This window comes from Pituophis catenifer, unplaced genomic scaffold, assembly GCF_029215685.1.
Source record: "Pituophis catenifer annectens isolate HBS135680 unplaced genomic scaffold, rPitCat1.0.hap2 SCAF_9, whole genome shotgun sequence".
NCBI lineage: Eukaryota > Metazoa > Chordata > Lepidosauria > Squamata > Colubridae > Pituophis > Pituophis catenifer.
Window position 1 is genome coordinate 23,626,697 of NW_027256889.1, and position 27,948 is coordinate 23,654,644.

General features: G+C 37.7%; 1 protein-coding gene across 1 annotated transcript in view; it reads left to right on the top strand.

Moving 5' to 3' along the window:
• The window catches only part of CSMD2 (CUB and Sushi multiple domains 2), an 819,526-nt gene that overhangs the window by 422,730 nt on the left and 368,848 nt on the right, over positions 1–27,948 (top strand). The window contains exons 6-8 of the mRNA XM_070950069.1: positions 10,459–10,571; positions 14,469–14,546; positions 25,598–25,685. Of these exons, the coding sequence (XP_070806170.1) occupies positions 10,459–10,571; positions 14,469–14,546; positions 25,598–25,685 (279 nt within the window). The remainder of the gene's footprint in view (positions 1–10,458; positions 10,572–14,468; positions 14,547–25,597; positions 25,686–27,948) is intronic.

Sequence of the window (27,948 nt, forward strand, 5' to 3'; positions counted from 1 at the left end):
TGAAATCCAGCAAGTTCTGACAGCAGGTTCTGAAGAACCAGTAGCGGAAATTTTGAGTAGTTTGAAGAACCGGTAGTAAAAATTCTGACTGGCCCCATCCCCATCTATTCTCTGTCTCCTAAGTCTCAGCTGATCAGGAGGAAATGGGGATTTTGCAGTAACCTTCCTCTGGATTGAGGAGAGAATGGAGATTTTACAGTATCCTTTCCCCGCAGTGGGGTGGGAATGGAGACTTTTCAGTATCCTTCCCCTGCCACACCCACCAAGTTATGCCACACCAACCAAGTCACATCCACAGAACCGGTACTAAAAATTTTTGAAACCCACCACTAGTTTATTACTACTTAAAGTAATAACAAGAACACCTCTACAGCTGTAGCACTTTTGTAAACCATTGGAATTTGTTGGTTCCTAAACCAAAATCAAATATGTTGGGCTGCAACCTGGCTTGCAATCCACATTTCTGTATCATAATCCTTCATTGGCTGCATTCATACCTTCAGTTAATCAAATGACCTGGTTCCAGGCATCAAAAGTGTCAGGGTGATGAGGATTTAAAGCTGACTAGCCGCTGTAAGGCTGTGGACCAGGATGATGAACTGAGGATGAGTCAGCAGCGTTATTACCCCTTTAAGACTGAGGATGAGTCAGCAGGGTTATTGCCACTTTAAGAAGCTGTCTCTATAAGGGAGGCCATTAGAGGGCATCTCTCTCTCACACCTCATGTATCTCTCTCCTCGTCGTGTTCTATCTGCATTGTAGCTCTCTGTGTAGAGTTGAAGACTGATCGCTTGCCTGGTATGTGCCTACCATGTGTATTTCTGTATATAGAAGTCTTGTAAATAAACCTCTGTTTGTAATGACCAAACCTCTGTGTCCTGTATTTTGCTCCTGGGTTGTCTCAAAATAGTAGTCACACTGTAAACACTCTGACAAAAATAATTTGTAAAAACAAATCTCTAATCAAGTTCTTGGTGTATTGTGTGAATCCAGTTATTAGTTTGTCTTAGTTTTGGTTAAGCATATTGTACCTGAACCAGTGGTGGGTTTCAAAATTTTTTACTACCGGTTCTGTGGGTGTGGCTTGGTGAGTGTGGCATGGCATGGCTTGGTGGGTATGGCTTGGTGGGCGTGGCAGGGGAAGGATACTGTAAAATCTCAATTCCCACCCTACTCCAGGGGACGGTTACTGCAAAATCCCCATTTTCTCCCGATCAGCTGGGGCTCAGGAGGCAGAGAATAGATGGGGGTGGGGCCAGTCAGAGATGGTATTTACTGGTTCTCCAAACTTCTCAAAATTTCCGCTACCGGTTCTCCAGAACTTGTCAGAACCTGCTGAAACCCACCTCTGACCTGCACATACGTTTGATATTTGAGAACCCCTGCCCAGCATCATTGGAGCTCTAGTTTCATCAGCCTCTGTTTAGAAAGAAGACGGGTTTATTTGGAGAAGTATCCCCGCTTCTTTCTCCTGTGGCTTTTAATCTTGAAGAACAACTTGACCTAATTACTTGTTTCCATTGCCGAGGTCCAGCCCTAGTGGGAATTCTTTCATCCTGCTGGTAAAATAAGAAGAGGGTGGGCAAAGAGAAGATTCTTCCCTATGTTTTATTAAAGAGGGCTGCCTAAAATAACATGTTTTAAAATTAAGGGCCCGCTCTTCATCCCTTGAGATAATTAGATTGGAAGTTCAGAAGAAAAGTTTAAATGGAGAGAAGAAGTGAGTATGGTGAACAAAAGAACGGTGAAGCAATTGTTAAACATTCCTGTTCTGCCCTGTCTACGTGAGGCAATTTTCATACTTAATGAGCTTTGCAGCATCTCTGTGGAATAACATTTGAAGGCTTTTTTCACCAAGATAATTCTTTTTTCCCCCTCCTCAGAAGCAACATGAAGTTGGTATAATATTAAGCCTCAGATATCTTTATGTATTTATTTTTGGGGTGTGACGGATCAGTCAGAGGGATTTTCACTCCTTTCAGCTGCCTCTCACTTTTGGTCCTTTTTCCCATGTATTATTTCTTTGTTCAGATTCATGTGTTTTTGTGTGCTTCTTCTGGAAAGCTTGATTGTGCTGCCCTTTCCGTGGGGTTTCAGTAACACGAACCTCATCAAGGATATTATGCTGAGGGAGAATGACTGGCCTAAAGTCCCCCATTGAGCACTGGAATTGAAGGGGAAGCTGAATGTCAGCTTGGTTTCGGGAGCTTATCCAGTATCCCACACTGAAAATAGTTCTCCTCCTTATAATAATCATGTGAGATGGTTTCAGCTGAGAAAGAGACTTTGTCCAAAGCCTGTCCATTGATTTGGACTTGAAGCGATGGTTGGGATGGGAAGGACTGCAAACATGAATGGAAGCAGTAAAGAGAAAGGAGAAAAAGTAGGGAGTTGAAGGAATGAATTTATCATGTGTGGGAATCAAGGTAATGAGACAAGAAAGGAACAAAATATTCAGAGGGGAACATATTTGCAAATATGCAAAATCTGGAAAAAAAATATTGCATTTTTAATCTACCCATGGTATTGGCAACCAACCAGAAGTAATTAGGGAAACAGAATGTTGAAATAGGATTTTCGCTCAGCTAATCCAGGAGCTAATAAAATTTTATTGTGAATGTAAACTGTATCACAAAGGAAATTGTACATGGTGGTAGTGTTTATATTTGTGTGTGTGTGTGTAATATGTCTGTCTTTTATATTATATTTTAGTTCATGACACAGAAATACATTTTAAACAGAAACTCATTAAAATGTTTCTCCATGTGTGTATATATTTAGAAATTTATTGCTACAACATGCTTACTTTTAAATAGGATTTGTCTTATTTCCTTTTTTATAAGCCAAGGACTGAACTACAGGAAAAAATTAGAGAAATGCAAAATCTAATTCTGTGCAAATCTACACATGGATCTGGAAAGTATAAATCAGTTCAGTTTGCACCAGATTTCTCACTGGTCAAATTTCTTCAACATCTTTAAGGTGATTTTGTCATTATTTTATATATATATATATTTTCTCCTCATATCATTAGCTTGTCAAAATGGATAATATGCAACTGATTATCACCCATTAACCACATTTATTAAAAATGATAAGAGCCAAAATCAAACTAAAATCTTACAATCTCAGAATGATGTATGTTCATACAAATGGCTCAATTCTTACTTAGCTTTTCTTACCAATAAGACCTCATGAAGAAGTTGCAATTTCAGTATGCCTGGACCCATCCCTTTTACTGTCAAAAATGAATACACTAACTTCAGATTTTTTTGACTTTTTAGAGGAGCAAAATATTGTGTGGCCTTATTCTGAATTAGAATTTTTATTTTTATTTTCATTTTCCTGTTGTGTTTCTGGTCACCAAAGCCATACCAGCTGATATAGGGTTCAAGATAAATCATAGCAAACCACACTCTATGCCTAGTATTCAACTTTACTTTACTTGATCTTATTTATTTGTATCCTGCCTTTATTATTTTTTTATAAATAAAAATACAAATACATATTTTTCTGAGTATAAGATGCTCCGGACTATAAGACACACTTACTTTTTTTGGTGAGGAAAACAAGAAAAAGAAATCTGCCTCTGTCTCCCAGCAATTTTGCCTCCTTGCAGCAAACAGCAAATAGCCTGCTTTACATTCAATTTCGTTTTCAGCATAGCTTGATTAGTACAAGAAAAAAAATCTGCTCCCAGTAATTTACCTCCTTGCAGCAAACAGCAGAGACCCGTGCAAAACAGCTGAGAGTCGGGAGCGGACAATCAACTTGTGCTAATTAGGCTTTGCTGAAGCTGAAATGAGTTATTTCTTCTTGCTGCTTGCTGTAAGGAGGTAAATTGCTGGGAGGCAGAAGCCAAAGGGTGGGGGGCAGTTGGTGGGTGGGGCTATATTCGGTGTATAAGACACACCTAAATTTTTATCCCCTTTTAGGGGGAAAAAAGTGCATCTTATGCTCTGAAAAATATGGTAACTCCAGGTGGATAACATATCCAACAAATCTTCCTTCTATTTTATCCCACAACAGCATTGAGGTAGATTGAACTGAGAGAGAATGACTGGCCCAAGAGAACCTAGTTGTCTTCCATGGCTAAGGTGGGACTTGAACTCATAGTCTCCCACTTTCTAGCCAAACCAAAAAAAGCCCTCTTCTTTTTTATTGATATGTCCATTATGTTACTGAGCATGTTTTACAACTTTGAATGGAATTATTCGTCCCTTGATGTTTCATCAAAATTGCTCTTCTATTCCAAACATCCTTATTTGTAATTAAGTACTTTCTTATCAGTTGGGTATATAACAATTATTTAAGCACTATGGAAGGCAGATTTGTAGAGGAAAAAAGTACCAGTAATTGTTATCTTTCAATACACCTTTTTGTAGTGTCCGTCACTGCCTGATCCTTCTCTCCTATCTCTGTCCTTAGATGGACTTACTCTGTTGACTACACTGAATCTGAATCCTTTAAGCCACAGTCAGTATATTATTTTAACTGACGTTATTCAGAAAGAGTCTAGTATCATCTTTTGGGATGATCAAACTTTATTAAAGGGCATAAACTGCTTGTTCCATGAAAATTGGAATAGGTGTGTGGGATTATTGGTAGGGATTGCTGGTTACCATAAACCAGGGGTCCTCAGACTTGGCAGCTTTAAGACTTGTGGACTTCATCTCCCAGAATTAGCTGGTTGGAGAATACTGGGAGTTCAAGTCCACAAGTCTTAAAGCTGCCAGGTTTGAAGGCCTCTGCCATAAATTAACTGTTAATTTTTTGTATACATACCAGGGGTGAAATGCTCCTGGTTCGGACTGGCTCGAGCAAGTAGGTAGCGATGGCAGCGGGCAGTTCGGAGAACCGGTAGCAAAAATCCCGCCCCCCGCCCCCCGCCTACCGTCTCCTGTCTCCAGCTTGCTTACCTTAGCTGCTGGTCGCAACGCCTTGCTGTAATCCCTGCAATCCATTGCAACAGCAAGCAACTGAATCTCCCTGCCTGCAATCAAGCTCATCGGTGAGCAGCTCTATCTGCCTTCCTGCCTGCCTTGCAGGGGTCTCCAACCTTGGCAACTTTAAGACTTGTGGACTTCAACTCCCAGAAAAGCTGGCTGAGGAATTCTGGGAGTTGAAGTCCACAAGTCTTAAAGTTGCCAAGGTTGGAGACCCCTGTTCTATTGGGTAAGTTTTTTTCCCCTTTGGGAGCTTTAAAAAAAATAGTTAATTGGTTTCTTTTTTTAGTTGTTCTTTTTTTAAACCTAGCCATTTAAAGTTTAAGAAGTTTTCAATTTAGCTGCTTTTATATAAAAATAAAAATAAAGTAAAGTAAAATAATATTTGTGCAGCTTTCTGAGATTTAGTGTGTTTCTGTAGTGTTTCACTCTAACTACACAAACACACAAAATCTCACAAAGCTGTATGTGGAATTTTGTGTGTGTAAAGTGTGAAAGTTGGTTTTTTGGGCTTTTTGTGGCTGTGTGAGGTTCCTGCTTGTTGCAGGGGCCATTTTGGCTCTAGCACAGCTGCTTTTACATTGTGGATGAGCCAGTTATGTTGTGTTGTGTTTTGTAGGTTAAAGAAGGGCAAAGAAGTGACATTGACTTGGCCATGCCCATCCAGTCACCCTACCACTAAACCACACCCACTATTAAGCCACGCCCACAGAACTGGTAGAAAAAAAATAGATTTCACCCCTGATACATATATATATACACACATACATACACATAAATATGATATTATTCAAGTACGTATACAGTATATTTCGAATACATTTATACAACTGTCATGCTAATTTTTAACATACTGTATTTTGTATAATTGAGCCCTATATTTCAATAATATTTGTCCATACAAAGTCTACATCTACATGTAATGCTCTCACAAATAGCAAGTAACTAACATGATTTCTCTCTGCTGACATTGTATAATTTCTATCTTTATGTACCTGAGTGTAGAGTTTGTTTTTGGTATTCCCTAGATGTGTATCAAAAATCCCTTAGTACATTTATGATCTGCATCTGTTTTGTGCTAGCATTTCATCGAGTTTAACCAAAGTTGAGGAAATCAGGTCAATATAACATGAGTTAAGGTAGCAGCCCTCAGAATGAGGATGAAAACAGTACCTTGGACAGTTCCAATCAAGCCAGAGGGAAATTCTTCTGTCCTAGGATGACTGTTTTCACACCAGGAAGCAAAACCCAGGTGCAAATTTTGATAGGTTAGCAAATCAAGAAACACTGGCTAGACTCTGAAATTTTGGAAATGATACCTTATTTTAATCTAGTTGAAACAACGATCACCCAAACCAAGAGCAGTATAATATCCCTTAGCAAAAGGTGCGGTTGCTCCATACTGAAAATCCTCAAAACACACCGGGAAATTTTGCATTTTGTTTTCTTTTTAACTTTGTTTCTTTTTCTTCAGTCTGCAGAGGAAAAGGGCTGAAGGCTATATATATATGTGCAGAGTGCATGTCCTGGCATTTAATGTTTCATTGCTATCCATTCATTAGTTCCTTTCATGCTAATCTAACCATCATGAATGTCTAAATAAGGAGACATGAGAAATAGAAACTGAGCCAGCTATCTAGTATGGTATAGTGGTTCAGGTATTAGACAAGGATTCAGAGGCCCAGGTTTTAAATGATGTCTCATTGGTGAAATTGACTGTTACCCATCACATTTACCATTGATCATTTTATCAGTATGCATATGATCTATCTATCTATCTATCTATCTATCTATCTATCTATCTATCTATCTATCTACCTACCTACCTACCTACCTACCCTTAGCATAGTTTAATATTGTCTTTTGACAATAATTTTTTGACAAAAATTCTTCATCTGTGTCTACTTTTCCTAATTATCTTGCTAGTATTAATTTAGCTTTTTGTATATTTGAATGCTCATTCTCTTGTAACTGGTTAAGGACTGCAACAAAATTATTTCATTTTGTTTCCGTTTGGGAAACAGCTTCCTTCACAGGAGTGTTGTGGAATAAAAGGGTATTTAACCACCTTGTGGTCTTGAAAAATTCTACACAATATAAATCTAACAAAGGCCATCATGATGCTTACAATAGTAACAATAATAGCAATAGAATTATTACATTCTATTCAAATGTCTAGGACATTTCTTTCCATCATTATCGTCTTTGCATACACCTCCTTTTTAATTCTATTCTTACAAAATAGAACTGTTCTCAGAAGGCAAATAGCAGATAACTAATGTGACTCTGTCTCTAATAAAATGTCTGAAATGGACTTTGGTTAAAAGTAATTGGATTCTATAATAGCTCTTATCATGTTAATGTTGTTTCAAGTGCTCTAGTTAAGGCCATTAATTTTGCTCTCATATATCCCCCTTTTCAAGGATGTCTGTGAATATTAGGTAAACATTTGTTTCAGATCGAATCCATAATGATTTGTCCAAGACATTTTCTTTTTATTGTTAACTCCCATCTCCAATTATTCCCGGAAATTTAATTTTTCGAAAAAGAATAGTATCACATATGTTAATAGAAGAGCTTCTTATTTAATTGGATTCATAAATAGGGAGTTAATACTGTACAGTGCTTAGAAATTCCCACTGCCATTTCAGAGCTCCCAAATTGATCCATGATAAATGTTTGGCTGAGTTTTTATGGCCTCTCTGATAAGATTTTATTAGATTGTTTTTTTATTTGCACACTTGTTCAAGAAAGATGTGTTATCTTTTCTCAGAGTAACTATCTTTAAAAGCAATAGTGCTCTTGAGCAGTTCATTCTGGCATTTGTGGCCTGAATTTCTTCCCACATTATACATGTAAATGCTTATAATGGTTTAGATGAAGGTCAGAATTGAACATGCTTCTTGAAAAAGTAATAAGGATTCTTTACTACAGAATCCATTTCTTGATTTGAAAGCTGACAACACTTTGGTGGTAATAATCTTTTTTTTCCCCCATAGACTTTGACTACTGTAGAAGTTTCAAGTATTTTAAAATTGTAGATTGTCCCAAAGATCCTTTTTCAAGGCAACTGGACTTTGATTTCCTTGAAAACATTTTACATCTCAAGCAAGAAGCTTCTTCAGTTCTGAACATTTTCAAGGAAAAATAAAGGCCTGTTGCCTATTAAAAAAAAATATTTGGGACACTCATGACCTGGATGACTGAGAATCCCCATGGACAAAATTATTTCTTTATTTGTGTAATGGTTCTTTTACTGTTGTTCTTGTTATATGGCACCCATATTTATGCACATCAAAACAGAATTGTCTATGTATTCAGTGTTTTTTGCAGGAAAATAGTGGGCTGTGGTGATTAATTAGATTCAATTCTGTTAAATATTTACTAAGGTGGTGATAAAATAAGAACAGATTTACAGAATTGTTTGGTCTCCAGTTTTCTGAGTTATTGACTGTTTTTGATTCCTAGAAAGAATGGCAAACTCCTTCCTTAGATAAACCTTGTAGAAAGGATGGATAACTGCTATTGAAAATTAAAATAGGAAGTATAAATGATAGAAACACCATTAACATTTTTCTGGCATCTCTTTTAAAGTTAAAGTGTCTAACACTACTAAAGTTAAGGCATTTAATGTTTCTAATGTTAACTAAATAGAGAGCCATTTTGACATAGTGGTAAAAACAACAAGCTAGATACCAGGAGATCCTGAGTTCTATCCTGCCTTAGGCCCAACCCAGCTGGATGATCCTTGGCCAGTCACTCTTTCTCAGCCCTAGGAAGCAGGCAATGGCAAACCATAATAAAATCTTGCCAAAAGAACTGCAAGCATTTCTGCAGGCAATTGCCAGCAGTCAAGGCTGACTCAAAGGAACACACCTCTCTCTCTCCCTCCCTCTCTCCCTCCCTCTCTCTCTCTCTCTCTCTCTCTCTAATGGTAAAGTTTTGCTTACAAAAGCCCATAGTTCATCTGAGCAGGATATACTGTACCATCCATCCTAGATAGTTTTGAAAAGAAGAGAGATCACTGTGGACATTTTTGAGAAGCATTACACATGCTTTTATTTCTCCCTTTGCTATTGCCAACCATCATTTCTTTCCAGAATGTCCTTTGGTGATATGACAAGATAGCAGGGCAGCGTTCTAATTATCTGTGGTGACAGAGAAGTATAAACAGTTTAATTTCTGTGCCTTTGAAGTGGGGAGGCAATTTCACTTGATGGAACACTAATCTGGTGGCAGAAATTAGATCTGCATAAAAAATCACCATTGGATTTAAATTTGTGTTTCTTTTATGCTGTAAGTCTATACTTGTATTGCAAGATTTCTAGGTGGGTAAATAAGGGGCTGCAGTTTCATTTGCATCTTGAGGACATTTGAAACATGTGGTTGCTTCCGCCAACGAGACTTGCTAAAATGTTCCCAAACTCATCACCGATTTGTTGGAAATGTAAGAAATCATACCGGACATATTATCATCTATGCTGGACTTGTGTGACAGCAAAAAAGTACTGGACCAAAATTAAAAAGTGGCTTGAAGAGATAACTGAACAACAAATAGACTCGAAACTGGAACTATTTTTATTGGGCATACCCACAAGAAATTATAACAAAGAAATGCAATATCTAATTCTACATATTATAATTGCAGCTAGGATAACCTATGCAGAAAATTGGAAAAATAATGTTGTACCAAAAGACGAAGAGGTGATAAGGAAAATTTTGGACTGTGCGGAGATGGATAAGTTGACGAAACAAATAAAAGAAAAAGATGAAACGGAATATTACTTAATATGGGAAAAATTGTACAAATGGTTAGAGGCAGGGGTGAAATCCAGCAGGTTCTGACAGGTTCTGGAGAACCAGTAGCAAAAATTTTGAGCAGTTCAAAGAACTGGTAGCGGAAATTTTGAATAGTTCGGAGAACTGGCAAATACCACCTCTGGCTGGCCCCAGAGTGAGATGGGAATGGAGATTTTGCAGTATCCTTCCCACAGGAGTGGGGTGGGAATGGAGATTTTGCAGTATCCTTCCCCTGCTATGCCCACCAAGCCACGCCCACCAAGCCACACCCACAGAACCGGTAGTAAAAAACCGGTAGTAACAAACAAGAAAATATATAATAGAGATGATCTAGAAATCAGGAAGCATCAATAAAATGATATTAAATATACAATGTATGTAAAGTAACATATAGATATAATAGCATGTATAATAAGTAAGGAGTAGTATATATAATATATAAGGAATAAGAGAACCACAAAAATAAATATGTGAATATGTAGGGTAGGAGAAAAACAAACTGTGGATATACACCAATACAGAACTGTTGTAAAATGGAAACTTTTCTTTTGTTTTTGTTTTTAAAGAAAAAATAATATTTTTTTTAAAAAAAGAAAAGAAACATGTGGTTGCAGGAGGAGTTCCTTATTCATCTTCATAAAAGAGACTCTTTTAAAAAAAGAATGTCTGTGGCTATTTCTGTTAGCTTCTCTTTTTTTCATTCTTTTTGCAGGTTTACAGGAACAAACCTTCCTGCTCCTGTGATCAGCAGCAAAAACTGGCTTCGTCTTCATTTTATGTCCGATGGGAACCACAGACAGAAGGGTTTCAACGCACAATATCAGGGTGAGTTGCAGGATCCTGACTAGGCTCTAACACTGCCCCGTTCAAAATTGTTCCAACTACCATAATTCCTAAAATGGGTTGCAGACGTAGATGGCAATTTTCTATTTTATTTATTTTCCTTTTCTATGTTTCTCGTGTGCATTGACTAAAATATTGGGACAAACTGTGCAAATGTCAGCATGAGAAATTACTATTCCAGCAGCTGCATTCTCACTCAGTGGATGTGGTTGGTGGCTTAATAATATAGAAAAACTGCTTGCGCTTTTCCCCTCATACAATTGAGAGATGGGATATAAATAATACTCATTTGTACACATCCTTCCTAATACTCGCGTTATATATGTAATTTTTGGAATAAAAACTGCATTTCAAAACTCGGAGAAATGTGCAGCTAAAAAAATGACAATCATATCCCAATCCATTAGTTTGGATATTGCAAATTTTGTTGGCTTCCTTTAAAATACTCAACCAATACACTTTTTTTCAGTAGCCTATTTCTAATTCCATACCAGGATTCCTCCTACGCTGTGTTTTACTACGGTATTCTTGAAAAGAGATTAATTCAGTTTGACATTTATGTACGCGTAAGAAATTTTGATACAGCCAGTATATAATTGCATCAAGTTTACTTACTTCCAGTTCTGTGTCAGAGAATAAATAATACTGGCATTCTGGGAGAAAATAAAAGATACAGGAGCCAACAGATGTCAAACACCAGTAGCAAAGAAAAGAAGCTTAATAGAGGGTTTGAATTATTGTACAATACCATTATTTTTACCTGCTAACAAACTAATGCTTAGGTCATCCAATGCAAATTAGAGTCCAACATGGAAAGATGGACTTCAAGGTGGTTTCAAAAAAGGCTGAGGAACAAGATGGAATGGAATGGAATGGAATTTTTTATTGACCAAGTGTGATTGGATACACAAGGAATTTGTCTCTGGTGCATAAGCTCTCAGTGTACATACAGACAACAAGTGATGATGTATGTTGTATAATTAAAAAAGATGAAGAATTCCAAAAATAAATCAATGTCTACTTCATTGATTATAAAAAGGCTTTTGTCATCCATGCTGTGTTAGATGATCTCAAAGGTCCTTTCCTATCTTTAGAGAGTATGATTTGAAATTCCCCATTATCATTATATCCTGTGTCAGTCCTTTTTTTCCCCCATCCATTACTTTTTTGGCCATTAAAGTGCATGGTTCAATAAACAGCAGTGTGTTAGGAAGTCTAAAATTCTGAAATAATTCCTGCCCACCGTATGTATCTATGTACTGTATGTATGTATGTATGTATGTATGTATGTATGTATGTAGCTGATTTTCTAAATTAGTTTGAAGGAAAAATGTGGCTCCAGCCTCATCTATGGATGAGGGTAATGACTAACATCAGACTGATGAAAACAGCATTGCAGCCTCACAACACGAGCTTCACCACTTTGTACATGTGTCCCAATTTTGCATGCATGCTGACAATGGACAGAGCTTATGGCACAATGCCATAATGATGCTTCTATCTTTCTGACGAAAGCACCAAGATCCTGCTGATGCTCCTGGCTTACTTCAAAATCTGAATCATACTTGGAAAGGATCCCACTATTTGCACAAGCTAGGACAATGGGCACACTCTCCCCTAAAAGTCTCTCGGGGTACCAAAAGGCTCTTTTGCACAAACACCCCACTCCAAAGCCCGGAGAAACATATTAAGAATATATAACTAAATGAAAGTTAGGTTTTATCCATACTACCTTTTATATGTCCTTGCCCATTCTACGGAAGGCAGGTCTTGGGATGCCTCTTACAAGGACGAGTGTGGTTATTGCCCAGAATGACATTTTGCGGGACCCCCGATGTTATTTTATCCTGTTAAATACAGATATGTATTAATTTAATCAATGCTCTCCTCTCATAATAGTAAAACCAATTGAGTTAGGAACTTTATGAATCATCTTTCACATTTAATATGTTCAGCTATTGAGTCATAATCTTCCAGTTGAGCATTGCATTGTAGATAGGATGTTGCTGAATTAAAAATAAAAGGAGAGGGAAATCAGTCATGATTACTGCTGTGCTATTAAAAATACACCTGCTTGAATCATGCCTTTAAAAAAAAAGTTTTAAAAAATGATGTGAAGTAAAGATTTTTGCTGTAATTTCCTCTCTGATTAAGGCAAATGTCAGAGGTTTGTAATCCAGTGATTTTTGGTAAACAGCCTTTTTTCCCCCCACAGACATAATATTTAAGTGTTTGCTATAAAATATAAGTTTCCAAGGACTGGAAGTACCAGAGGATATAAGGGATTAAGAACAAATGTCTTATTGTTATTTTTTTAAGGACTTCTGATTATTTTAAAGGCGTTACTTCTTCTTAAGAAAGACAAATGTTTGACATTTCAAAAGCAAACAATAGAGGTTGAAGTTATAAGTATTTGAGGAGTGATTATTCATGATCCTTCCACTTTCTACTCAAGTCACCTTTCCAAGCCAGAGTTGGTAGCCATTTCAGTCCTTAGCTTCTAATTTGTGATCCACATTTTTTATTACTTTCCCCTAATTAGCTTTTATTTTTAAGATTGCTAAATTTCATAATATTTGATCAAGCTCGCTCAAAGAACCCACTGTGAATGAAATGAGAATGTCACAGTCTCATCATAGCTAATATTAGTGTCAGTAGCTTATTATGTTTCATTGATCAGATCTCAAGATTTTCTGTATCTTACTTTGTGGAGGATTGCATCAGGGTTGAAATGCTCCCGGATTGGACTGGATTGCCCGGTCCAGTAGCGACCTTGGCCGTTGGTTCGGCGATCTGGTAGTGATGGTGGAGCAAAGCTCCGCCCACCTGCCTGGATGTCATTACTTCCTGGTTTTAACCAGGAAGTAATGTGTTTTTTACTTTTTGCACATGCGCAGAAGGTTTTGTGCATGCGCAGAAGGACTGTGTGCACATATGATGCATGTGGCACATGTGTTTCCGAACTGGTAAGGAAGGTAAGTAGATTTCACCCCTGGATTGTATGTGTTTAGGCAAATGAGGGGCACCATGATGTCAATGGTAAAAGAAAACTATTGGAAATGTATTTTCCTTTGGTTTGTATGTTAATGCATGTGTGTGAGAGTAAAATAATTTGTTGTGCTTGAATTTTTAATATTCAATATCATGTTTTTTCCAAAAATAAGACCCTGTCTTATATTTTTTGAACCCTAAAATAAGCCCTTGGCCTTATTTTCGGGGAGGTCTTATTATTTTGGGGTGAGTGGAGCAAGATGGGGCTCCTCTTGCTGTCTTACCTGATTTCCAGCTCTGCCTCCCTAACCCTAACCAGAGGAAATGGTGGGGCCCAGCTGCACCTGCATTTTTGGGGAGGGCTTATTTTTGGGGGGAGGCTTATTTTAGCGCATGCACTCAAAAGCCTGATTGGGCTTATTATCAGAGGATGTCTTATTTTGGGGAAAACAGGGTATTTCATATTCAATGTTGTGCTTGAATTTTTAATATTAAAATATGTTATATGTTCCGAAATGGTATATCCATTATAGCATTTCACCCTGCACCCTTTTGTGTTTAATGGGGAACTTTCATGGTTGATTTGTATGAAAGTGATTTGTTGGCATTGTTTGGAGAAATGGAAAAGTGGTCAATCCACGAACTGTCTTGTTAATTGGCAAGTCATTGACTGAGATGGATGGCCATAGAAATTGAACAAATACACATATAAAGGAATATTTTTCTTTCTTGCAAATAAGAACAAGAAAAGTCTCCCAGCACTTTGTTTCTTCTGGAAACATAATTTGGCTTTCCAAATAGCCTTAGAATTAACTGATCAAGTGAAATGCCTTCTTTCCTTAAAGCTTCTCTTTTGTTGAATCTTCTTCTCTTTCATTCCCTTTCCAGTCAAAAAGCAAATGGAGATTAAGTCCCGGGGAGTGAAATTGATGCCAAGTAAAGACATGAACCAGAAGACATCTGTGTGTAAGTTTCAACCACCATTGCATGTTGAGTGAGACTTAGCACCTTGCACATCCCATATGACTTTCCAGCAATCACCAGAATGATGCCACTCTTTTGCAAAATGGTAATGCTTGTTTTCCACTCCTACCCTGCATTATTGCCTCACCTGCTCCGTTTAGCGCTCTGTTTGCAAACACATACTAACTCTGTAAGGGATGCCTGTGTGGGAGTGTGTGTGTGTGTGTGTGTGTGTGTGTGTGCGTGTGTGTGTGTGTGTGTGTGCGTGTGTGTAAGAGAGAGAAAGCCCACACATGGGCACAGTGGAATCGACCATATGCTGTATATATTGTTACTGTGCAGTGGTTAGAATGCAGCACTGCAGGGCTAACTCACTACTCACTCCAGGAGTTCAATTCTGAGCAGCTCAAGGTTGACTCAGCCTTCCATCCTTCTGAGGTCGGTAAAATGAGGACCCAGATTGTTGGGGGTTGATAGACTGATTCTGTAAACCGCTTAGAGAGGACTGTAAAGCACTATGAAGCGGTATGTAAGTCTAAGTGCTATTGCTATTGCTATTAGGAGTCCTTTGCAGGATTTCTCATCTATATGTCATGCACTCTACTAAGTAATTCAGACAGAAACAAACACATGCTTGACAAACACAAATGTCAGAAAGCTTGGGTCAATTGTTCAGAAACAAACAACAAAGGAAAAACAATAATCTAAAACACGGTCAGTTTTATTTTCCTTTCCTGGTATATTAAATGTCATTGTGCGTATCCACTGCACATTTTCGTAGAAAAAGAAGCAATAAGAAGACATTCTGGAAATCTATGCGTTTATACAAACACACACAGACAGACAGACATACTTCTAGGATTGTTTGCCTTATTGGTAATTCTGTACTTGAGAATATAGAACATAGAACTGGGCAAATCACAATATTGCAGAAATTGAGCAGAACTGTGTTGCCTCTTTGAGGATACAAAGAGTAAAAGGGAAAGCTTCTGCTTGTAAGAATTGTAGAGGCAATGGAAGGCATTTAGGAAGGAACTGGAAAATCTGTAGTCCAGGTTCTTACAGTATGTAGAGTTAACACTTTCCTTCTCACCTCTTCAGTGCTTTAGCCTGATTTTTACATGGACAGGATCTTCAAGACACTTGTTTCCTGTACACATCTCCAAGTAGCCTTATTTCCTTTAGTAACTATTGGGGACACATTTCTCACAAACACTGGCTATTACTGCATTTTTTAATTAGTTGTAGAAAAGAGTGACCTCTTTTAAGAATGAGAGGAAGACTCCTATTCAACAAGTTCAATGAATGTGGACATTCTAGCTCTTTAATCCATCTTGTTCTCCATCAGAGATGAAGAGGCAATATACTCTTTACTCCTTTTCCAAGTGATCATTTCTGCTCTATTGCTCAGCTCTAATTTTTGACCTCCTTTGTACAAATTAGCTGTAGATGGTCTGATAATGGAAGAGTTGAGGAGGTGTGAGGAGTTTTCAGCTCTTGGTATTTTCACTGTAGATAACATTTAAAGAACTTGCGAGCTGTTCTTACTGTGAAGAGCGTTTAAAATATCTTCTCAAGATACTAAGATATTTCACAGCTCAGATTGTTCTATTTTGAACTGTAAGCCGCCCAGAGTCATGGACTGAGAAGGGCAGCAATAGAAGATGGATGGATGGATGGATGGATGGATGGACGGACAGATAAATAAATCTAGACTGGTTCTTTTTTTATTTATTCAAAAAACTATCATGGACTACCCAGTTTATTACAAATTGCTGTATAAACTATTCCAAACAGAAGTTTATGTCAGAAACCTTGCAAGTTTGAGAAATGGAAAAGAGAGTTTGAGGTGCATTTAACCACATTTAGGCCTTGATATGAGTGAATAAGTTGGCATCTCCCTTCCTTCAACTCAGATGTCCCTCTAGCAGCATTTCAGAAAGGGACAGTTTCCTCTTAGCTTGTTGGTTACACTTAATTTTATGTGCTTTGAATTCCCATATCTCATAAAAGAGACTCCTGTTACAGCCTGAACATATTAATGGGCATTTTCAATAAAAATTGAAATTGAAATTAAGTAAAGCAGCTTTTCAGTCAAACTATGCGCTTCATGTGTTCAATATTTGTTATGGTGCCATAACTCTTCCTTTCTACAAGAATTTCCATAGCATCAAACGGGTAGTTCTACAGTAATTTAAAACTTGAGAAAAACAATATCATAATTGTTGTTAATAATCCTCCCAATCAGCTGTGGTTTGTTCATGTGTATGTGCTTAATATTCTTGTACTAGTTACCCAAATACCAAATACTTACTTCCTAGAAAAATATAGATATAACGGTAGATTCTTCTCCTTCAACATGCTTTAACATTGACAGATAACATTTCTGTGATTCTTCCTTTTACCATGTTGTTATAACCAATTGCGGGACCCATAACTGGCTTTGATTTGGAGGGACAATATTTTTACTCATATGCAGCCTCTTCACCATAGCTCCTGTTGAATGTTTAGAGCCCTCTATGAGGGAGATGGGCAGTTTAGAAGTTCAATATATAAACATACATACATACATACATACATACATACATACATACATACATTGCAGTGAATTTAAGCCTGAATTTTGCAATGAATACCTGACATTTGTAACATACGGAAATGAACAAATCTGTTGACCTCAGTTTTGGTCAGATTATTTCCCCCCCCCCATAATAGATTTATTCCTTGCCCTCTATTTCTGTATCAGTTTGTTTGGGGAAGGCAGAGGGAGACCCAACATGAAAAATATTGACACAAAATATTGTGGATATTTCTGTGCTATAAGTCGGATGGAGAGGAGGGGAAGGGGATGCTGTGCTTTTTCTAGCATGCATACTTTTTGCAAATGACTCTCTGTAAAATAAAGTGCATCCTAGTTCTTACATAGCATCAAAAACCTCAGCATGTTTGCATATGGATTCAGACAAAATCAATATTTCTTCCCTCTCTAACGACATGTTCCTTTGCCCCTATTGCGTTCAACCTTGTCATGTTTCTATTGCATCTTGGTATGGCTGAACTGTTGAATCCAGATGTTGGATCAGCAGAGCATCTTCTCCAACTGTCATCTTTCCAACTGCAGCAGCAAAGGTTGCCCTGGATAAGGGAGTTTGTTTTAATTATACACAACATATTAATTATACACAAAATATTTAATATGCATCAGTCTCTTTGAGCAGAACTTGCAAGAAAGCAAGGAATCATTGTTTCATTATGTTGCTAGTAGACTGAGGAAACAAACCAGGGTTTGCTGGAAGTGTGGGGAAACTTTAATTTCTAGAAAGGATCCTTGAGAAGCGGTTATACATAAAGGATGTCAGAGACTTGAAACCAACTCTTTCTCTCCCTACAGAAATTGCAGAAACCTGATTCTCACCATTTCTAGTGTAGAAAGGAAATATTGAAATGTTTTTTTTTTTTTTTCCCTGATCCAGCTGGCAATCTATAGTTTTTTGGGGTTTTTTTCCTGGTCACATTTTGTTATTACTTCTACCAATATTTCCAGATTGGTGTTGAAAATGAAACAAGCAAATTAAGTCTTGATGGAAATCATACTTGTGATTTGACCTATAGTAAGATAAGTAATGATCACATTGTTTGTTTGCATTAACTCCATAGAGAAGGGTTACGACTGTTTCTCTTATTGAATTGCTGAAAGTTAATAACACAAGCTTAGCAAAAGATAACAAGATTTGGTTGACAGAAACTTGCATGCATTTCTAACAGGACAAAAAAAATTGATGTTCAGTTATGATTTGTTTTCTTCGATACTCCTTTTGAAATGCAACTTTAAAAAGGTTATTTGAAAAAGAAAAAAAAAAACCTCAATGACTGAAGAATTTTAATCAATTGTTTCAGAAAGTGCTTACCGGCTGAGAATAGTTTAAAACCGGCTGAAATGCTTTGCCAACATATTTAGATTAGGATAAATTTGTCTGAGATGACATCTTAGCCATATCTTGAACGTGATTTGCTTCTGTATTCCTGAGGACGGATTCTAGAACAGATTGGTTTAAGTTATAGCATTCTTGCATACTGGTTTATGAAAGTGAAGACAACAAAACAAATGCTTAGCAAGCTTATTGCTCTTTTCATAGTAGTTGAAAAAAAATAGATTAATAAAAGTTGAGAAGTGAAGACTAAATATGCAACCAACCAGGCTTTGCTGTTTGCATTTTAGAAAATGGCATACTTTGCCTTTTGCCACCCAGCAAATTAATGGTTTTTTCCCCCAAGCCAACAGATTGTTGAAAATAAATTATATAAAAGGGTCAGGACTCTGAGCATTCATTTATCTGTCCATCAACATAATAATTCTCTGAATCAGGAACAGACTGAAATGAAAGATTAAATTTCAAAGTGGACTGTATCAGAGGGGGGCAGCTATGATCTTACAACCTGCAGATTTCAGCTCTTAGAATTCCTGAGCCATAGTTACCCACCCCTGGTCTGGCTCAAACTGAATGCAGGGGAACAGAGGAATTTTGAAAAAAAAATACCAATATATCTTTATTGGGTCAGAGTTCAGCATTTTGCTAAGTACTCCATTGTAAGCCAATAACCATTTCATCTTATGACCCAGGCTGAAGCACTGCAGGTCACCACTTGAGTTCCCCTATATTTGCCTGCATGCACACAAGCACTCACAAATAAAATATGTTGTTTGATTGCACAGAAAATTATGCAGATGCCTCCTATGTCACTACTGGGGGAAAAATGATATATCCCCAGTTATCCCCAGCTAGCCGTTGTTAACACTGCAGAAACTGCTCAGAAATATGGAATTCTGGATGGGCAGCTACTCAAGACAAGTATTTAAAATTCCATATTATTAGCCAGTGGTGGGATTCAGCCAGCTCGCACCACTACGGGAGAACCGGTTGTTAACTTTCTGAGCAGTTTGGCAAACTGGTTGTTGGAAGAAATCATTAGGGCAGAGAACCGGTTGTTAAATTACTTGAATCCCACCACTGTTATTAGCCCTGTTAAATATATTATCACCCCTATGATATTGTACGAAGATTCATTTCAGACAGAGCAAAAATTCAGGATACAGTCAACATAGTGGAACCTGATCCATGTGTAATTTTCCTCCTTTTTCTTTTACAAGAAAATTAAGGTAATTTAAGCATCTGGTCACAGTTTGTAATACAGGTAGTCCTTGACATATGAGGACAATTGGGACCATAACCTCCGTCTCTGTAAGACAGTTGTTAAGTGGTTCATGCCTGATTTTACATCCTTTTTTGATAAGTGAACCATACAATTCTTAGCAAATTTGGCTCCTCCCATTGACTTGTCTTGTTGAAAGCCAACTGGGAAAGTCACAAATGATCATTGTGTGACCAGGGGATATTGCAATTGTCATTAATCCATGCCAGTTGCAAGTGCCCAAATTTTGACCATGTGACTCTGGGGATGCTGCAGTGGTTATAAATGTGAGGACCAGTCATAAGTCACTTCTGTCGGTGCTGCTGTAACTTCAAATGGTCACTAAACTAATGGTTATAAGTCAAACACTACCTCTAAGCTTCACTCTCATATGATCCTGGAAACTCAGTATCCATGAAAGTTAATATATGGCAGTTCTTCCAACAGTGGTTGTCTGAAATTGACTCTGAGTTGTAATAAAGCCACCTGAGCATTAGCCTAAGCAGGAGTATCAAACTGGCGGCCCACGGGTCAAATGCATCATGCACAGGCCACGCCCTCCCCAGTTCCACAAAGGGAAAAAAATATTGCAATATGTCACATGACGGCAACGTGATGCCGTGAGTTTGACACCTGTGGCCTAAAGCTTGGAAATGTCTACTGGAAGCAACTTTTTAAAGTAGGATGTGACTGATTAGCTTGTTGTGGTACCTGCAAGAATTTCCTAACGATGATAAGTGCCTGCTTAATACCATTCTGTATTGAGTGGGATCCTTTTCTGCAAAGGAATGACATTTTTTTCTTGAAGCTATTGAATTACCTTGGTTTTGCTGTCTGCTTTCACTAGATAGGATTTGTTCAAATCTTGAATAGTAGATAAATCAGTTCATTTTTTTTTATTTCCTCCCTTTTTTTCATTTTTTTTTTTTCCGTAGAAAGAACCATTCCATAATGTCTCATGCACTCTGGGCAGATAATGTCAAAGTGATTTGGAGGTATTTCTCATCCTATGTATGCATGTATTAATTTATTTAGAGTGCTGTGAATAATTTCCAAGTTCTTTCAGACAGGGGCATCTTGTAATATAGGAAAGGGCAGGATTCTCTGTTGATTTTTGTTTTGCTTTAAAAAAAACTTTTCCTTTGGAAAGTGAAATATTTTGGAATGTTTCCATGTTTTCTATATTCTCCTACATGTTTCACAGACAATGTGACAGTGCCTATTGTGGTGATGCTACATTTAGCTTGATTCTGCTTCTTTTTGGCTGCATTAATTGTATTTCCATATGAATATCTGATTCTGCATTCTGTCTTGATAGGATTAATTCTATAAATCCTACAATTGGTGGTTTTTTTTTTTTTTTAAAGTGGTGAATAAAAAGTTTTGCTATACTTCATTAAAGAAACTATCTTTTTTCTGGGAAGAAATATTTTGTTTGTTAGTAACTTGCCCCTTTGACTTTTCAAAGTGTTTTGCTGTATTTCTGCCAGACATTTTTTTTTTAAAAAAGTAACAATGTTGGTAATAATAATGGATCAAAGGCAATCTGTTTACAATGAGGTTTATTTTCTTTTACATGAAAATGCTGCATTTCCAAACAATAAGGAAGTTATTTATCTTTCAGTTGATTTTTTAAAAAAGAAATCTGAACTAGTTGCAGTAAAAAAAAAAACAGATCAATGAAAATTCTTTTATCAAGGGTAGGTATGGTGGGAAGATAATTGGCAAAGATTTGTGTGGTATGTGAAATAAATTATTGCATCAGACAATGAAACCTTAATTAGTTGCATTTAAAGGCAAGTACAAATTTGTATTGCTTATATTTTTTAAGAGGAATAAATGAATAACTAAATAAAAGCACTTTTGTTTCTGAAGACCTCTGATCCTTGATATCCACATGACCTTATCGGGAGGGCCAATTTAACAGACATGTTCTTTAATACCCCTTCATTCATTTGATACTCAACCAGCAACTGTTTTCTCCATTCTTTCTCTTTAATGAATGTGGGGCAGGGAGGGTCAACTATTTCTTTGTACTGTATATGTCATTTATTGTACCATTACATCATTGTGAGGGCTGCCAGCAGGAACTTTCAAATTATATCTACCATGAAGGAGTGGGAGGGAATCAAACATAATAAAATCACAGCATTTTTGGGTGGGATTTGAGTTAGTTAGAATTTACAGTCTGAAATGTTGTGGGCGAAGAATTCTGATATCTATCTACCGGTAGTAGTTTGTTTCAACTTTGCAGAATAAACACCTTCTGGGCATCAATAAAATATACCTTTAAAACCTACCTGGACCTGAATCCAAGCTGTTTTGTGACCCTTATTCTGTATTTTCTCCCTGCTATCAGAGAGAAATATTAGTATTCTTTTGCTTCATAAACTCTAGAACTTCTTCCTAATATGAGATTTTTCCAAAGAAGGTGGATTGTTGCAACTGCATTTAACATACTTTAAAAGAAAATACAAAAATCTCCCTAGGAAAAGACTGATAATTGTGATGACAGCAACAAGTTTCAATAAAGATTGTATCCCTTTGCTTCTCTGTTTGTCCTCTGAAGTTAGCATTTGCATTGGGAGATGTCTAAAATTCAAGGGACATGAATTAATTTCATTCCATGTGCATAAATTAGCTTCAGAAAATGGGGGAGAGGGGTTTAATTCTGCAGCAAGGGAGAAAAAGGTGAAACTTCATTCCCATGGGCATTGGCGACTTAGCAATGGTTAAAGTCTACCTTTTTAAGAATTATTTAAAAAGTTAAGATACTATACATTAATTTGTTCTTCCTTTGCAATGAGCTTCTACCTGCTAATTATTAAGTTCCCATCTGTTTTCCTCCTTTGAGGTGATTTTGGTGACGGCAACACTGCATTTGCAGTTGTTAGCAAAGAGATGTTGGATGCAAATACTAGCCCTTGCTTTTGAGCTTTGGGAGACCACGATTGTTACCTCTATCCTTACTGAGTGAAAAATAGAGCCTACCTGAATGTGAAGGAGTCCTGAAGATGCATGAGCCTTGATCCTATGTCTACCTCACCTCCAATACCATTGCAGCCCATAGGTATTGATAGGTAGATAATAGCAATAGTCCTTGATGCCCTCTGAGCTTGGCTGTTTTCTTGCAGATGCTTCATAGCAAAATTACAATAACAATGGGCCCTGTTTGTTTAATTCATCCATGGATCCTGGAAGTGGACAGTAAACCTATTTGGAATCAGGCCTGTAAGTGGCCAGGTTGGTTAAATGCCCCTGTCTCAAAATGATCAGAGAAAAAGACTATAATCAAGGTGAAGTGGAGTTCTCTAAATCTTCTGAACTGTTTATACCGATGTATTATTCTTAGATATGTTTTCATTCCCAGATTCTAGTTTATTATATGATTATAATAAGCCAATGTCAATGATATTAAATTTGGTAACCTAGTATTTTTAACTTTTTAATTAAATAAATGTAAAAAATGTGCTTGAAAAATAGTATCTACAGTATCCTCTCTTGCTCCTGTATCCAAATTCTGTGTCCCCAAGTTTAGTTTGTCAATAATGTTTTGTTCTGTACTTTTTGCTTCATAATTTACATTCCTCATAATGTGCAGTTAATGGAAACAAATAAGCAGGGGTATCCTTGCTAATCAGATCTTAATATAGGGGAGTCTCCATTTGGGGGAGTCCCCATTCCTGTATAAGTGGTGGAGTATCTGCATAGCAATTCTTCCAGAAAATGTTTAGAGGGTTTAGTTATCTGTGTGGGTTTTTTTTAAAGAGAGAAGGTGTTGTACTTTTAATAATTGTGGTTCATAAAATTGTGTTGAGTTTGTTATGGTAGTTGACAAATTCAGTATGGAAATATTCTGTGGGCAGTTGTTTTTTTTAGCACCATCCTGTGGTCACTTATGTTGAAATAATAGATTTCCATCTCCATTTCAAGAAAAAAAATCAAAAGATGGGTAGGTGGGTGACTCACAGGGTTAGTTCCCCAAACTGGCTGTGAATGGAGATGGAGCAAATATATTGTGATGAAGCAGAAATATTGTGATACAATGATTCTTTATTATTTGAATATGTATAGTTTAGTCTATAGCAGTGTTTCTCAACCTTGGTAGCTTGAAGATGGGTGGACTTCAACTCCCAGAATCCCCCAGCCAGCAGTGCTGGCTGGAGGATTCTGGGAGTTGAAGTCCACCCATCTTCAAGCTTCCAAGGTTGAGAAACACTGATCTATAGTCATGTAGTTAGCAATGCATCTAATTTGTCCAGGGGGATGGGGTGGGGGAAAAGGCTTTACACAAAGATGGGGATAAATACTGTAATGTGGCTTGATTTATTCCACACTTGTTTCTTAGGTGTACACCCAATATCATTACACATAACCCTCAAAGCGCAATGCAACAAATGGTGGTGTTCCTGATCCTTTTTGGCAAAGGAGAAAAAAACATGTAGTAAAGTCTGTAGAATTTTGTAAGACTGACAATAAGAGAGCCATCCCAGAAGCTACTACAGTTAGAACCCAGGCAGTGGTTCACAAGGTTTGCAGCCTCAGTTTCTCTTACGGAGGTCCCAATTCCATCCTTTCAGATATTACGATGTGTGGACCGACTGCGGTGGAATCCTCTTCTAAAGAGACCTTGCCTGATTTTGGCATAAGGGCACCTGTAAGGAAGTATATTACCTGCTTTCTTAAAGAGGAGTCAGTTCTCTCCCCCAAGTCATCTGTGCAGTAGAGTTGTCCTTTGGAGAAGTCTCCTTTTTCTCTTCTTGTTAATTGCTGTTGACACCTCCAGTCTTAAAGATGCAGTATTGATGCACACTAATCAAGGGGTAGGGGGGAAGGGGGATAAATCATGTTGATTGATCTTTCTAAGTTCTCCTTGCCCCCAAGATCTGTGCTGTGCACTTCCACATTTTCCTTTGTCAGTCTGCTCACTTTCAGAGAATTGTGCCATGCGTTTTTCAACCAGACCATGGCAGAAAAGGCAGGGAAAAACAGAATGAAATAAAATAAGCCCACTTTTACCATTTTTGGGGGGCGGGGGGGGGGGGGCTAGGATATTGTAAAAACTGAACATGCAATTTAAATCAATCCATTTTTATTCAGATTTGATCTCACCCTAATTGGGTATGTACCATTTTAGAACAGTTCTGGAATTCCTTGTGTTTGATGGGTGGCATGCTATATACTCTTGGCACCGTCTGATGCTTCTTTTCCCTCTTCTAATGGAAAAGGTTACTCCTTTTCAGGTCCTGCACAATGAAACTAAGTCACCAACTGTGAACCCAACTAGCTTCTGTCCTCTTCTCCTGTCATCCTCCCCTACATATCTTGATTGTCATCTTCCACTGCTTTTTATTTAACTTAACTGCCTTTCATTAACATCAGCCAGATGGTGAATAGTGGAATTTTCATACAATTCTGCATTCGGGTATTATTTTTATTTTTAGTCTCTTGGGAGATGGGAGAATATTTTGAGGTGTCTGCTCCAGTGGTTTACAGCTGAGACCTGGGGGGAGGGGAGTGAACAGGATTTGAATTTTCATCAGAGGTCATAGTTCTGTTTCTGAGCTTGTGTGGCTTTGATAGTTCACGTGGCCCATAACTTAGCCTTCCTTTGCACCTTTCAGATATATTGGACTATAACTCCCATAACCCCAAGGTGCAAGCTGATGCATTTGCAATGCACCAGCTTAAGGAACACTCTTCAGCAAATGTTTTGAGGGGAGGGGAAATGGGAACAGATAACATTTACTCAGTGCATTCCAACTTGTAATTTTCCATTTTATTTGCATCACCAACACTGAGATGATATACATTTTTTTTGTCTTCTATTCTACCTCTGTATATGCTGTTTTTTTGCTTTGTAGTAACACAGGTTGGTGCGTCCCAGGGACATAACATGTGTCCGGACCCTGGGATTCCAGATCGGGGCAAAAGAATAGGCAATGATTTCAGGTAAGCATCTTTTCTTTCTTTCTTTTCATGCTTCATGCTTACATGTTGAGCTACAGCCCTCATACATTTCAGCCAACACAGGTGTGAAGGTTGGCAGTAAGTTTTAGAAGGGAGGAGGTGTTGGGCAAATCCATCTACTATCCATGGTGTTTGTCAGAGCACCATCATTTAATTGAACCTGCATTATTGGAGGCAGTTGACGATTCCATCAGATAACAATTGGTGAAGACGAGGGAATGATTAATGAAGGCTACAGACACAGTGCCCTGTTCCAAGCTTTTCACAGAAGCAGCTGGCTGTCCATTGTCAAAAACAGGATGCTGGCATCCTGAAACTTTGATTTAATCAGCAAGGCTTTTATGTTTTTAAGAAATACACAGCCTGCCTATGATGCACAATTCTGATGTCATAATATCCTCTGATGTCTCTGTGTGTTCTCTCTGGGGGCGATGTTTTTTAAGAGCAGTCCCATGCACAAAAGTGAATTGGTACAGGGCGATAAGGAAAGGGAAGGAAAGGGAAGGAGAGGGGAGGGGAAAGGAAGAGAAAGGAAAAGGAGGGAAGGGAAAGGGAGGGAAAGGAAAGGAAAGAAAGAGAAGGAAAGGAAAGGAAAGAAAGAGAAGGGAAGGGAAGGGAAGGGAAGGGGAGAGGAGAGGAGAGGAGAGGAGAGGAGAGGAGAGGAGAGGAGAGGAGAGGAGAAGAGAAGAGAAGAGAAGAGAAGAGAAGAGAAGAGAAGAGAAGAGAAGAGAAGAGAGAAGGAAAAGAAAGGGACAACGTTTTGAAAATGTTTTTTCAAGTTACTTCTCAGTGTTTTCAACCAAGATTCTTTTTTATTTGGCACATATTTCATGACAATTAAAATAGATGGCTCTTAATCCATTTTAGCCATTTCAGTTCTGTTTATTGGAAAGCAAAATTGGTTGATCTTGGCTGCATTTAACTTCCAAGGTGGCATGTTTAAGATAATAGCTCAAACCTGGGTTCACATTGGCAGGAATCCATACTAAAATAGGACTCTAACATTCATCACTTGCTGTGTCAATATGAACATTTTCTGGTGTAACATCGTTAGGTCTATATCAGCTTTGGTATGATATGATCAGTGAGCTATGAGAGTCCATTCGTCTTGCAAGAACATCAGAAGATGAGAACACAGATTTGTTAAAGCAGTCTTGGCCTTCCATCAGCTCTGTGGCATGTCCCCATCTACTGCTAATTTACCATGTGATTCTGGGATGTAATATTTGTGATTTTTTTTTTTTTTTGAGTGCTCTGGATTGTTAGGAGTCAAAATATTTATTATTTATTATATTGAGAAGATTAAGGGGCAAAATAATTGTCTTAAAACTTGTAGAGTCATAAAATACCAATTTAATCCCTTTTTTAAAAAAAATCCAGAACCACAAATAGGACTATTTTTCACCACTGGGGGTGGGTTTAGGGGGCAAAATGGATATCTTATGTCTTGCACCCATTTCATTACCTTAATTCTCTATGCATTCAAATGGCCTAAAAGAATTGGCTCCACCAGATGATTGATGTCATGACTTCTGTTGAAAGCCAGAAAAGTCAAAACCGAGTCTTCAGTCACAAGCAAGTTACCTACTCTTGACTGAATTATAAAATGGTGTCATAGGAGACTGGTTATTATTTCTATTTCATTCTATTTCATTTCTTTTAATTATGGTAATAATCTGGCAGCTCTTGAGGAATCTTTCACACTGATTTGTTTTCCAAATGTGTCTACAATTTGTAGAAGAGTTCCTCGGGAGAAGGGCAGTATAGAAATTTAATAAAACCTAAAACCTAAACATGTCGTATCCAGGATTTCTGTGTTCTGTTGTTGCATTTCGTGTACAGTGCTCTAATTCTGATTAACTATGCGCACTAAAATGTGATTTTCATTTCTGCATGAAAGGAAGTCCATTGGGCATGTTAGTCAACTGTTGACTATGTGGAATATTGTTTATTTTGGTTGAATTTCTCACTGATGAAGCCCCCATCCCCAATATACATAGACACAGAGAGAGGGGGGGGAGGAGATGTACACATAAACTCGGATGATAGATGGATGGATGGATGGATAGATAGATAGATAGATAGATAGATAGATAGATATTCCCACAGGCTCTCAGAAAACAGTCCAGCCAGGAAAGTCATTGTATTATGTCTTAGCATCACCTGTGCTTCCCAAGGAAGGTCCCAGCTTGCCAGATGGATAGAATTTTAGCTTCATCTATGGCTTTTGGAACCTTCTGTGTGC